General features: G+C 38.1%; 2 protein-coding genes across 2 annotated transcripts in view; both read left to right on the top strand.

Annotated features, from left to right (window-relative positions):
* The first annotated feature begins 625 nt into the window (after positions 1-625).
* LOC113057549 (E3 ubiquitin-protein ligase TRIM41) lies at positions 626-3,422 on the top strand. The gene is made up of 6 exons (XM_026224972.1): positions 626-1,227; positions 1,557-1,652; positions 1,825-2,058; positions 2,151-2,173; positions 2,357-2,490; positions 2,586-3,422. The coding sequence occupies exons 1-6, from the start codon at positions 643-645 to the stop codon at positions 3,161-3,163; spliced, it is 1,650 nt and encodes a 549-aa protein (XP_026080757.1). The 5' UTR covers positions 626-642; the 3' UTR covers positions 3,164-3,422.
* A 2,375-nt stretch (positions 3,423-5,797) lies between these two features.
* psda (pleckstrin and Sec7 domain containing a) overlaps positions 5,798-13,803 on the top strand; it is a 30,220-nt gene continuing 22,214 nt past the window's right edge. Inside the window, exons 1-4 of the mRNA XM_026224641.1 lie at positions 5,798-6,008; positions 8,632-10,998; positions 11,076-11,193; positions 12,632-13,163. Of these exons, the coding sequence (XP_026080426.1) occupies positions 8,785-10,998; positions 11,076-11,193; positions 12,632-13,163 (2,864 nt within the window). The 5' untranslated portion in view covers positions 5,798-6,008; positions 8,632-8,784. The remainder of the gene's footprint in view (positions 6,009-8,631; positions 10,999-11,075; positions 11,194-12,631; positions 13,164-13,803) is intronic.

Here is a 13,803-nt window from a genome sequence, read left to right as displayed (position 1 = left end):
CTCTCCGTTAGCTTCATGTTATAAAAATTTAATGAAAAATGTTACCGTTGTTTTCTGTCTAATAGAAAATGATTTTGTGGTTACCAAAACAACAAACACAAGCAATGCTAGATTTTTTGAATGTCAACATGGTAAGCACTGCTTTGTGCGTTTCAAACAACAAAATACATGTTATAATAGGTATAATAACAGGTATAATAATTATATATTTGGGCTTTCGAGTGGTTTACCAATTATTGTCATTATTAATACATGAAAACGAGTAATGCATACTGTATTCCAAACTACAAAAAGTTGCATTTGAATACGGACTGTTTAATTCAGTACATTACAATAGCAGAAATACTGTTATATATATGTATATATATAAAACATTTGACACTTTTTTAACAATAAAGGCATTTGTGTGCTTTTTGGGGTGGTGTTCTTCCATATTTGAGTTTATACTTATAAACGAGATTAATTTGATTATCAGTGCATGTCATAATTGGTTTGAAAATTTGTATATATTGTTGCATTAGAAGACATGCACAGTTTATTGTAACTGAATACACTTATAACATAATGGCACTGAAATATGAACCTCATCCTTGAAATATTAATGCCGGGCCACCACACACAGACAGTAGAAGTTCTGCTGACATGGATGCTCGACAAGAAGAACTAAAATGTCCTGTTTGTGTAGAGCCTTTCACAGATCCTGTCCGCCTTCCATGTGGCCACAACTTCTGTCAAACCTGCATCCAAGTGGTCTGGAACATGGATAACCCAGAAACATCTAGAGAAGGGCCACTGTTCTGTCCGGAATGTCAAATCCTCTTTCCTCCTGACCTTGAGCTTCAGATCAAGTCAAGTCTTCAAAGGAAAACTCAGGATGTCTTTGCAGGAGCACCTCTGCTGAAAGAATCATCTCAAACGTCACCTTCAGTTATCATGTGTGACCAGTGCATTGGGAAGACTGAGGTGGCTGTGAAGAGCTGCCTCACGTGCGATGCCTCTCTGTGCTCGGCTCACACCCTCCTGCACCAGCAGAGAGAGGCTTTAAGAGGGCACTCTATCATCGAAGTAACTGAAGACTTGATTTCCTTTAAGTGTAAGGAGCATGGGGAGGGGCTGAAACTCTTCTGTCAGGAGGACCAGGTTGCTGTGTGCTGTCTGTGCGTTGCAGTTGGTTCACACAAAAAACATCAAGCTGTTACGCTCCAAGAGGCATGCTCAGAGTTCAAGGTAGGATATATTTATTAATTACATTTCAAATAATTTGAGTGAACAACATGCTTTTGATAGATTGGTCTAGTGATAGAAGTGTCCACAATCTATTGAAGAAAGAATCATTTAAAAATGATTGTAAAAATATTTCTAAAGTATATAAATATTTTACGTATATATTTACATATTGTACATGCGTATATTTACATAATTTTAAATTGACACAGATATAGTACATTTGTGTTAGTAAGATAGTGTCAAATTACTTAATAGGCCATTATTATTTCTGAAGTTTTGTGGAAAGTAACAGTGTATTGAGTACTTGTGGAAACATCTCTTGTTTTCAGAAGGTGTTGGAGACCAACAAATCACTTCTTCTATTAAGAAAGCATTTAGCTAAGTCTGCTTTGCAAGATTTGGAGCCATTATTTTCTGAGCTGTCGGTGGGTATTTCAATATGAGTCTCATACTAAACGTTTAAACCAAATAAATGTTTGTACACATCACAATGAAATGTATTGAAATAATTGCAGCAAGAGGTGTTTTGATATGCTGTTGTCTGTTAGCTTGTAAGTTCACCAGGCATTTTTTTTGACATCTTGTGGTGGTTTGCAGAAAAATGCAGAAGCATATAGAGTCAGAATAGTTGAGAAATACAGCCAGATAAAAGCCCACATTGAGAAGGATCAGAAGCTGATGTTGGCCATTCTGGAAACAGAAGAGATTTACACCAGTAAGTGGCTGAGTTGGAGGAGTGAGTCACTAAAGTGTCATGTTAATGATATTAATGCTGCACTGAGATCAAGCCAAACTCTCCTCGAGGAAGAGAATGATGTCAGATTTCTCCAGGTGCATATTATACGTTTATTTTCTAAGTATATATTTTCCTTTTTTTTTCATCTGTATTTGGTCACTAACAGAAAACGAAATTGATTTTACAGCATTTCAAAAAACATGGACTAGGGTGAGTGCTTTCTGCATTTTCTTGAAATTGCACTTTATGAGAAACTAAATATTTTATGGGGATTGAAATGGCCAATCTGTTTTTCCCCTAATTTTTAAAAGTGTTTTTCCTCTATACAGTAATATGCCTTGAGACATTGGTACCAAAATGAATATTTAATAGAATCCTTCATCATCGCTCTAGTTCCCAGGGGGATTTGCCATTTGTGTCTGTGATAGAGCAAGAGTACAGCGCACTTGACAAGATGAAGACCGTTGAACAGCTGGTTGATAACTTAGAAGACGTTGTCTTTCAGAGCACTCAGCGGCTGTGGTCTAGTAAGTGTGATGTTTCAATGCACAATGATAAAAGACTCTTGACTTAACAATAATCCTACCTTATTATGTGACATATCATTTTTTCCCACCCATAGGTCTCAGTGCAATAAGTTTAGACCCAGAAACAGCACACCCTGAGTTGGAGGTGTCAGCAGACAGGCTGGAAGTACACTGGAGTAAGAAACCAACCCCAGAGAGGAAACAGAAAACAAACATCAGCTCTCAGTACAGTGTCCGGGCCAAGGAGAGATTCTCCAGCGGTTCCCATTACTGGGAAGTGGCTGTGTGGAAGAAACCCTTCTGGCTGATTGGTCTGTCATATGGGTCAGCTTCTGGAGATCAGGATTCAGAGCACTGCAACGGTGACTTTGACAATGCATTCTGCTACATCTATCATGGTAATGGAAAATACCTCATTTGTCAGGACTCAAATGAAAAGCAACTGGCAGTAAGGAAAACTATCCAAAAACTTGGAGTTTGTGTAGATATCCAGAAAGGGAATGTGTCCTTCTATGATGGCGATACGCTGGCTTTGCTTCACTCATTCTGTGTTGACTTTTCCGGCCCAGTTTATCCCATCTTCAATCCCTGTATTGACATACATGGCCAAAATAGTCAACCTCTTGCCATTGTACATCTAAGAAACACAAATATTCCTCAAAGCCCCTCATAAATTGCATGAATCCATTAATTTTCCAGTTACAGTGCTTAAATAATAGATTAATCATTCTATTGTGTGTGTCTGTTTTATATGATTGAGTTTGGTGTAGTTATCACAAGAAATCTAGGATTTAATACTTTAATTCTTGTGTGTAATTTCTACCTCAATGAAGAAAATAAACCATTGTGCTCTAGGTGTTTTAAAACTGAAAAGTGAGAAAGAGGTGCAAATAGTTTGACAAATTAACACAGATTAAATGTAATAAACTTATTTGCCCCTTTTTACTTAAAAAGGACAGTTCACCTTTAAAACTGCGTCATCAATAATGAACATTTTGTCAGTATTTTTTGTTTCGTCCATATACTGTGAAAGTCAGCTTTCATTGACTTTCATTCTATGAAAAAAAACTCTTCTTTTGAGAAAGTGATACAGGGTTTGAATGTGTTTTTTTCTTCTTCTTTTTTTAACTGAACTATCCCTTTACCTAGGTACCTGCTAAATTTAAAATGTCAAAATTAAATTAAAATTCAAACTGTCGAAGTAACTGCAAGATATATAAACATTTACAGAGATATAATGAGGCTATATATTATAGATCAGTTGTGTATTTTGTCCAGAAAACCCAAGTTCATCCAACTTTAGAAGCTAGAAAGCACTTTTTGACAAAGTTTAGTCCAGATGTGCTCTGATATGGGCACTCCCTAAAGACACAGACACAAGTGTACTGACTGCTTTGTTTGCTGTAGGATTTTTTTCTGATTACAGCGGAGCTGTTCACTTCAGCACCACACATGCACAATGAAACCATGAAGCCTGAAATGCATTTGCACCTCTTCATGGACACATTAGGTGTGTGAAGTTGCTTGTCCCTGTTGCTAATTCGCTAAGAAGTAGGCATAGCAAGCCTCTTGAGAGTGTGGCATACATTTTATATATTTTCAGAATTGTAATGCAGGGCTCCTTCAAATGGTATTATTTATTGATTCTAGGCATCTTGTCCTTGTTGGTTTTGACTTGCAATAGTAACTACTAGTGGAGATGTTTGCTTTTCATGGTTGCAAAAAAACATGCATAGTGTATTATGAATGTGCTTAAATTTTTTATCATAGATCTGTTATATACCCTAAACGCCCATTGTAGTTGTCAGTCACCTTAGAAGCTAATGTCTAAGATCAATCAGTCTGATTAAAGAAATCTTTCCAAATATAATTACAAAGAAATGGCATTGAATTAATGATGACATTTTGAAGTACAAAAGCTGAAATACTAATGGAGTAAAACACACCATTTTTTTTACAGTATGATGTGCCTTTTTGATTTAATTTTTTTTTAATATTAGATAAGTCAATAGATTTTTTTAAACATCAAAATACAAAGTCCACATTAAAAACCTGGGATTCAAAATTACATTTGAATTTAATACTACTTTAATAATAAAAATACAAAGATGAATTTTAACTAGTGGTCTCAGACTTTGGGACCCCACTGCTCGTAATCCTAAACCTTACCTACAGTATATTTTAACATACAAATACAAATACATTCAGTTTTTTTACATTAAAGTAGTTACATAGTCTCTATTGGTATAATGCTATAAAAATGATTACTTGATTAATGATTATACAATATAAAAAAATTCATGTCAGCTACTCAAATACTGTATCTAGTAAAGGGGGGACAGGAAATTGTATAGAGTATGAGTATGAATGAGTATGAATGTGCACTATGGCTCACTATGTCTGGAGCACATGCACTACCACCAGACTATGGATTTGACTCTTAAAAAGATTCCAGACCACTGATTTAAAAGTGATATTCAAACCAAAAATGAATATTGACATAATTTCTATGTCATGCCATTTCAGACTTGTATTTCTTTCCTTTGTGGAAAACACAAAAATATATTTTGGAAAATATTTTCAACAGTTTTGTTTTCCGTATCTGAAAGAACATAAGGAACCAAACAACGTTGGAAGATGTTTTTTTAAAATACCATATTTTGTAATTCAACAAACAAAATAAATAAAGCCATATATTTTAAACAACAGTTTAAACCAGCAAATTAATTTGTTTCATGCTGTAATGCATTCTGGGAACAGAACACACCAACATAGTGCTGTTTACACTTACAGATAATCTGTAAGTAGCTAAGAGTTTACGCTATAATGCAAGCACAGCTAATCATTACAGTTCTGTCGCATCACAGTCATCTCCAGTTCACAATGAAGTATAATCTTTGTAGAACTATTGTAAAAAATAAAAAAAATACAGTAAAACAACATCTAGTATCATTGATATACTATAAATTCACAAAAGTTTCTGCTGAGACTCAGGACTGTTTCAGTTCAGGTCACTAGTTGTAATCCCAGTGGCCTTTTCTCAACCCCTGTTACTGTATAAGTCTTATTTACAGAGGGCTTTCCCTCTGGCTAGGCCCCCCTCTGCAGAGTGAGCTGAACCTTTTACCATCTGTCACTCTGTTACTGCGAAATGCAGTACTTCGCAGAACAGACAGAGAGCTGGTGCACCTGATTGGCTTATTTCTAGAATGAGGTGGGTTTTAAGAACATGAGTGACAGGTTTAGTGCAGGAAGTCCTGTTGGGCTAAGACAGTTTTTCAGTGGGGGTGTGGGGGGGAGTGGCGTTGGAGAAGACGCACTAATTCGTGTGGGTGGCGTAAATCCAGTATGCATGAGCCAGTAATGCTGGCCAGAGCTGTTTTTTATTTTCTGTGGAGAAGAGAGGAAGGCACAGAGACTTCATACACATGAATAGCATCTTTTTCTGAAGACTCTGAAGGAGGGAATTTACTGCGTTCCCACTGCTGCAGTGTAGCGGTTGAGAGGGGAGTTAACAGGTAAAGGGAGGGGTTTGACTGTAATTGGTTTCTATGTGCCTGTTCATGTAACAGTTACAGGAGTGAGGACAGAAGGAGGGGTTGGACGAATCCTATTAGCTGCAGAGGAAAAGTAGGTCTGCTTAACAGAAAGTAGATATATTAAATATATGCATTTGAACAACTTTCCTTAACTGGTTTTGTCATTTTCAGTGATTAAAGAAATTAAATAGTACGCCAATGACTTAAATTACTGGGAAAGTCAAAATAATAACATGTTGGGTGTGCTTTGCAATGAATGAAAATTAGAAGGATTTATAATATATATATATATATATATATATATATATATATATATATATATATATATATATATATATATATATATTTTAACATTAAACCATATACTTCACTCTTTGGGAAAATTAAAGATATGAAAGCTAAATTGTTTTTTTTTTCTTCTTTTTTTTCTCAATTAAAATAAAACTGTTGGGTTTAATTTCAAAGATAACTCATCATGAAAATTATCAAATTTGTGGGTTAAAAAACAACAACTTGGTAACACTTTAGATAGAAAAACACAATTAACTAGCTGATTATTAGTAGCATATTGACAGTTTATTAGTAGTTTTTAGTACATAATAAAGGCTTATTCTGCATAACATTATTCAAGATCCCTTAACCTTATCTACCTTATTTTTCCACGTGGAAGTAAGCAGTTTTCTGTAAATGTACAAGACATCTGGTTCATTAGCTGCTGAAGGGAAATAACGAGAATAATAACAAAGTGCAGTAAATGGTAAAACTGTTTCCAATGCAAACCAGTGTGTTCATGACTAAGATAATAGAATAAAATAATATGGTAAGATACACCAATTTGCAATATCAAGAAGCAAAACGAGCCGTTTTTGTACAGCCAAAAATAACTGGAAGCGGATGACACCGGAAGCCAGACACATTCAATTTACAAATGGCCGCATCCACTCTTATAGAAAAAAAGTGGATACCCAATGCCTATACATAATAACTACAACAACTTGCTATCAATAAGCAGCAAAATAGGTGTTTATTGAGGGGAAAACTTTTAGTTGATAGTGAATATGTGTTCCTTAATCTAAACTGTTAGTTTTGTTTTTATTATTTAAAAAATATATTAAAGTAGCACTATAAACAAAGTAATAGGCTTTCGGCATCTACATATATTTGTAGCTAATTTCTAACAAACATCTGACAGTATTTTGTCATGAATGTGGTGTGTTCTTTCAGTTAAGGAATTTGATCCAACGAGTTAATTAAAGGGGGATCAATTTCAAGTTGTTACAGGTTACATTGGAACATGTAAAACAGGTAAAGTTACTAGGCATACAGTATAGTCAATTTCAGCTAAAGCACTGCAGGAGGACTGCAGTAAGGAAAGGCTTTGAATGTGAAAATCTGTTATTCACATCCAAACGCTCTGCTTCTGTCATTCAGACTGACTGCAATTATGAGCTGAGAGTTATTTCATGTATAAGTCGCCCTACCTGTCTGTGTAGTTTGACTCTGTGGCATTATTAGTGTCTGGTTTGTGAATGTGATGCATAACATTTTTCAAGGATTTTTATGGTGTGTGTGTGTGTGTGTGTGTGTGTGTGTATGTTAGAGAAACAGAGAAGAAAGGCCTAGAGAACTTCCCTACATGTGAATGTGTGTGAAAACTATGTACTATACTTCCCTGCCTCCTCCCCCATAACTGCAGTGGTGGTCATGATGCTGAGTGCGTACGACTCAGTCAATTGAGCGCAACACCTGGCACACATCCAAACGCAGCCACACTTCCCCTCTCTCACAAGAGCTGACAGAACACAAGCAGCTGTGTGAGACTAGCATGTGAGAGGTTAGACTGGCTTATGAGCATCAAAGAGAGCAAAGCCTCAAAGGCATTTTGTAATGATCAGCTTTCTCTTCTGGGCTATTGGGATATGCAGTAGGTTTATTTCATTTAACGTGAGCTTACTTTGAGGTTTTGTAAAGGTGATTGCAGTTGAATGCATCCGCACTGAATGCATTACAGGAGAAAGATATATATGGGGTTCTATGTGTATGGTCACAAGGATTTGTTATGTTTTGGATGCCGGTCCCAGCTAACCTAACCAGCAAGGGTTTCCTCGGTAAGGATGATGAGTGTGCTAGCTAATATGTTCTTGACTATGCAAGAGAAGTACTTATTAGTATCTCTGTTTAGGTAATAATAATATACCTCTGAGAGAGCTACAGTTGATTTTAGTTACCACTGTTTTTGCAATATGAAGAGGGAGCGAGGCAGAGACTGCCAGCAATGCCGTGGTGCTTACGTATGTGGAGTTTGCTTTACATTCTTTAATTAGCATGTCACACATTTAGATCCTCTTGCCCTCAGTTAACACAGTCGGCTTGTTTTGGAGGAGTACAGTATTAACAAGAGGAGCCAAGGTGGTTAGTCCTTTCAGATTTTTTTTTTTGCTTTAGAGTTATCATGAGAGTTATTTGAATACTTTAATGAGAGTTCAAAATACTGTAGACTTATAACACATTGCTAGTATTTATGTTAGAGTGAGTTATACTGGTCAAAAAATGTTTATGTAATGTTAAAGTTGAAATACGTATTCTTGTTTGTCTCTTATAGGTGATTTTGAGAATGAAATTGGAGCCCATCCAAGCTCTCATATGTGAATGGCAACAGACTTCTAGAGCATACAAGATGACCAGAGTGATTAATCAATTACAGACAACAGGTGTTGTGGTATAGGACAGATCTGCAGGTTGTTTTTGGTCGGTTATGTCTCAGTCAGGTAAAATCCTCCACCTGTATGTAGAAGTGAGATCTGTCACTGATGAAGAAGGAAAAGACCTGGGAGATGTGGAAAAAACAGACTCCCTCATGTTGACAGCACCAGACATCCTTCAGTCATCGCAGTTTGGTGTCCCTAATGCACCACATGGCCGGACGTCCCCACGTGGAGTGCTGCATAAAGGTGGAAGCAGCACCCAGAGCTTGGCCTGTAATAAATCAACATCTAGACACTCTGTAAGTTTTCAGCTACATCCAGGACATGGCTTAGACCAACCGTTGACCCAACACCAGAAAAGTTTACCTTATAATGAGTTAAACCAGTTACTGTCTGCCCTTCAGACAGATCCCGCTGCAAATACTTGTCATTTGGTGTGTGCTCCTTCTGAACGTGACCCCTTCTTTGGGAGGGAACATCACCTGTCAGGACGGTTTACTGCCCCTCCGACTCCCAGTGGAACTCGTAAAGCTTTCAGCCCAACTAAGATGAAGGTAGGAGATGAAGGAAGGCGATCTGTTGCCACTTTCAGTTACATTGAAAAAGCTCAAATTAAATTAGTAGAGGGTCAGTATAGCTCTTTGTGCAATAGCGAGCCTCAGAATCCTTTCAACAGAAACATGGAGGAAAAAGCTATCCCTCTCCACCTTAGGAAAAGGCCCAGTGACCCAGTGCTGTTCAACAGCTTGGAGTCCATGAACAACTGTAATTCAAAACAGCTTAGTCAAGGTTTAGGCAACTCACATATGGGTACCCCCAGCATTAGGAGGGCAACTCTAGACTCCATTGCCAGAGAAGCTACACATCGAGCATTGGAGGAATTTGGTTCCCCTCGACTGAGACAAAAACTGGCAGGCAACTGTCTTGATGGAAGTCATGATGACAGGACAGGAGAGCAGCGCCGCTGTCGGTCTTGGTCTGGATCACCAGTGATACCATGCAGTTCTAGAACCTTGCCCACTAAAGCAAAATTAATGGACCATGAGCGGAATAGTCAGTTTTCTAGAATTCCAAGGAGCCCTGCTACAGACCAACTGTCTAACCATGCCAAACAAGCTTACTTTAACATGTCCCACTCAACCGCAAACACTCAGGAGGTCTCAAACCAAAGAGTGCAAGGGTATAGGTATCGCCCAAATTTACCATCTGGTAAGCCTACAGCTATTCAACACGAAGTACCAGCTATGACTTTAACTCAACCATCAAGCTATCAACAAATCAGTCATTCCATAATTGATAGTCCACGGCAAGCCCACAGAGTTAATTTTAACCTGGCTAATTTCAAAAATAAGGTAGAAGAAGGAGCTAACCAACTTAGTGGAAGGTGCAGCACAAGTCCCGATATGGCTCGTAAACTAGCCGAAGAAGCCACCAAACTTTCCATACATATGGAAGCCAGGAGGTCTCCATCCCCAACCCCATCATCAACAGACACAGTAAGGTCTGACAATTCCCAGTTGGGACATTCAAGAGAGCCTCATCTCTATTCTAGCTTCCAGGGCCCTGAAACTCACTCTAATTGCAACCTTCCTGCTCAGGAGCACAACTGGAAACAAGAGTCTATCAAGACTGTTCACCACTCTGTTCAAACAACCCCTCTTTTGCCCCACATTGGAAGTTCATCTCCGGCAGCTCCAGCAAGGTTGAACCGATCAGATGTCATATCATCCTCTCCCATAAGAGACCCTCGGATAGAGAGAACACAGTTGGTTGGGAAGGACAGCCCGACTTTGCATCGGCACCTGCCTTCCCAGTACACAAGGGACAATCATACACCTAGCTATGAGCGTAGGCAGTATGGGACACTCAGAGGTCACAAAGACAGCCCAGATAGCAGCAGGAGACCTTTCACAAGGCCTAACTTAGAGACACCAAGCTGGACCACTCAGCAAAAGCATGGGATAGAGGAGTGCTTACCCAGAGAAAATGGAAACTTGAGGGAGATGGACAGTCATAAGAGGAATAGGTCAACAACACCAGTCTCCCAAGAGATTCATTGTAGTGTCCCAGTGCAGAAAAATGAGATGAAAGCGGACACTAGGACTAACAAGGAGTGGAGTGTTACAGCATCACAGAGCTCCAGTGGGGTCACAGGCAGCCTTATAGAGAGTACTCTACATGAGAAAGATTGCATATCATCAGAGACATCTAGCAAAACCAGCCAGAAGAGTCCTGACTCTGGAAACACAGGCATACAGATCTTGGTACACATCTTACAGTTCATCTCATGCATTAATTCACTTTTGGTTTTGCTGTCTGATAACTCAGTTTTTGTTTGTAGTCTGAAAGTGGACCATTTTCACTGAGGCCTTCATTGCACTCACAGAAGACTGCTCGTGCCAAATGGGAGTTCTTGTTTGGGTCCCACACTGATCAACAAGATCAACGTGAAACAAAAGGTGAGAATTTCTTAGATGACCAACTCAGACTTCCAGTAGGCAGTTTTCTGAAATGTCATTATTATTTATTTAATTTGCCTTTTCTTGTAAACAAGCTGTTTGCCTCATTATGAATGCTTAATCCAATTATGTAACAAGCCTCATCCCCAAAGCATGACATTAGGATTTGCCTTCTCTGTTAAACTGTGCTCTGTTTTTTTTCTCATCTCCTCCTAATGTGTTATACTTTCTTTTTACTTAAATTGACCTTTCAAATGATATATGTTTCAGCTTTGCTAGATTTTAGCTGTGGTTTTATGTTTTTATGTATACTGTAATTCCTGTAGCCTTCAGATGGGTTATTTTTAGGTTAATTGAGTTGTGAATTCTTTACTGTGTGTAGGTGTTTTCAATTCACTGGTGTCAAAGAGAGAGGTTGGAAGAGAATGAGTCACTTGAATTATTCTTAAGAAATGCTTATTTTAGGTGGTTATTTCTTTCACTTACCTTGACATTCATACTGTTTGCAAATACCTTTATCCAAAACAGTTTCAGGCTACAATTTTTAAAAAACAATATATGAATTTCTTGGGAAACAAACTCTTGTCCTAGGCGTTGATAGTGCCATACTCAAACAACTGACCTATCGGTAAGCCCCTCCTGTCGAATGCAAATGAGCCAATGGCAGACGAGTATCAGTTGCACAGGGAGTGGAGGTCAGACATCTTTAGGCTCCAGCACCATAGAGAAACACTGGAATTATTTCCTAAACCCCTAAGCATTCGACCCCAATCCCAATGAAGTCAAAACTTAAATATTTTGGTTGTCATACTCTCAAGTTAAAATGTTTTTAACAAGTAAAAAGCAGAACGTTAATGTCATTATCCCGTTTCAGCAAGGTATCTCTGGCTAAAATTAGCTAACATTAAAGTTAGTTAGTCAATGCTATTAAATAAATAAATAAAAATAAATGTATGCATTTAGCAGACGCTTATATCCAAAGCGACATACAGTGCATTCATGCTGACATTTTCTATGAAACAGTATTGATCTGGAATATTTTCATCCATGATCATGACGACCGTAATTTGAGACTTCTCCAGTTTGCACTGTGATCTGTAAACCCTTGCTTCGATTTACCGACCATATTTATTCTTTTATATGTCCCTCCATGGAATATTTAATTCACACTCCTGTGTCCAAAATTCTTCAAAAACTTTGCTGGACAAGGTTTCCACACTGACAGCTGTTATTGTGAGACAGTGAGCAGCTCCATTTGTTTGTCCAAGGAGCACCATAACCAAGGGGGGTGGGGCTTACCAATAGACCAGCTGTAAATTTAATAACGCCTATTTTTAAACCCATTTAGATAATAACTTCTGCAAATAGAATAAAAATGTGGCCAAAACAATTTACTGTAAACAAACAGTTCTCAATCCTTTGGTATTCCTTATTCCAGGCTCCTCCTCTGCACCCTCCAGTGGTTGTTCCAGTGAATCTCCGACACCCATTCCACCCTTGTCTACCCCCGTAAAGCCTAAAACAACACACTCAAGACTCTGTAAATCAACTGGCTCTTCGAAATTCCCAGGCCACAATGTACAACAAGTCGACGTGGAGTTGAAAAACCATCATCCCGCAGTGGGGACCTCTAATAAGGCGGGCATCATAAAACGTAGTGTGAAATATTCAGAGACAGACATAGATGCAGTGCCTCTGCGCTGTTACAGGGAAACAGACCTTGATGAGGTCATGCTGGCAGAACAGGAGGAGGTGGACTCTGCATTTGGCAGCAACCGCAGTGTGCTGGGCACCTCAGGCACCACCAGCAGCAGCCCCCTGGAGGAAGTGCTATGCCCACACACAGATGGAGAGGAGGAGCTGCAAGATGAAGAGGTGGTGAGCTGGGCCAGTGTGAGGATGCAAGGCGACAAAAAGAGGCAAAATGCCTCACCCGAGGGAGATGAAGTGTTTAGTCGACTGCTAAGAGGGTGAGTGTAGAATAGATTACAATTGTGAATTCACACACATATCCACAATCCATATCCCATTGAATGCAAGAAAGGACTCTCACTTGACCATAATAACAACAAAATGGGCAAGAGTTGATAACTTTAAGATATATGTTGAAGATTCCTCCATTTTGAAGACTTTGGGGTAAATTAGAGCGGGTCTGTATTCTTGGGAACGTCCAGGATGGCAGATGTTTTAAGAAAAATACTGTAGTATAAATGTAAATATACAGTATAACTTTCATTTTAAAGGTTTGTTGGAAATCTTCAGACTAATTACACTTTTTTTATTCTGTTGACAACCATCTTTTCAGTAGTTTCTCTTTATGTATTTTTATGCTGGGTAGAAAAATAGTGGTAATTTAAAGTGTCAACTTAAAAAAAATAAAATAATATAAACTATTTTTTTTGCAGTATTAACTTGCCAGTTAAATTATTATTATTATTTTTCCATCATCTTTGCAATGATTTGTATAGTAAAAAGCGCTATACAAATAAACTTGAATTTTCATTAATAAAACCATTTAAATCTTAGGAAGGTACTCTGGCGTCATTTTAATTCATTTTATATGAGGCAGACTAACCACTCATATGAACACATCTATGACTTATGTTTCTC

The sequence above is a fragment of the Carassius auratus genome, chromosome 38 (assembly GCF_003368295.1).
Source record: "Carassius auratus strain Wakin chromosome 38, ASM336829v1, whole genome shotgun sequence".
Lineage (NCBI taxonomy): Eukaryota > Metazoa > Chordata > Actinopteri > Cypriniformes > Cyprinidae > Carassius > Carassius auratus.
Note: the sequence above shows the minus strand (reverse complement) of the source record. Positions and strands in the feature narration are given on the sequence as shown.

Excerpts from the sequence above, each read along its gene's own strand:
- LOC113057549 (XM_026224972.1), top strand. The coding sequence starts at position 643 with ATGGATGCTCGACAAGAAGAACTAAAATGTCCTGTTTGTGTAGAGCCT. Across the intron at positions 1,228-1,556 it reads AGGCATGCTCAGAGTTCAAG|AAGGTGTTGGAGACCAACAA; the intron begins GTAGGATATATT and ends TCTTGTTTTCAG. Across the intron at positions 2,059-2,150 it reads ATGATGTCAGATTTCTCCAG|CATTTCAAAAAACATGGACT; the intron begins GTGCATATTATA and ends TTGATTTTACAG.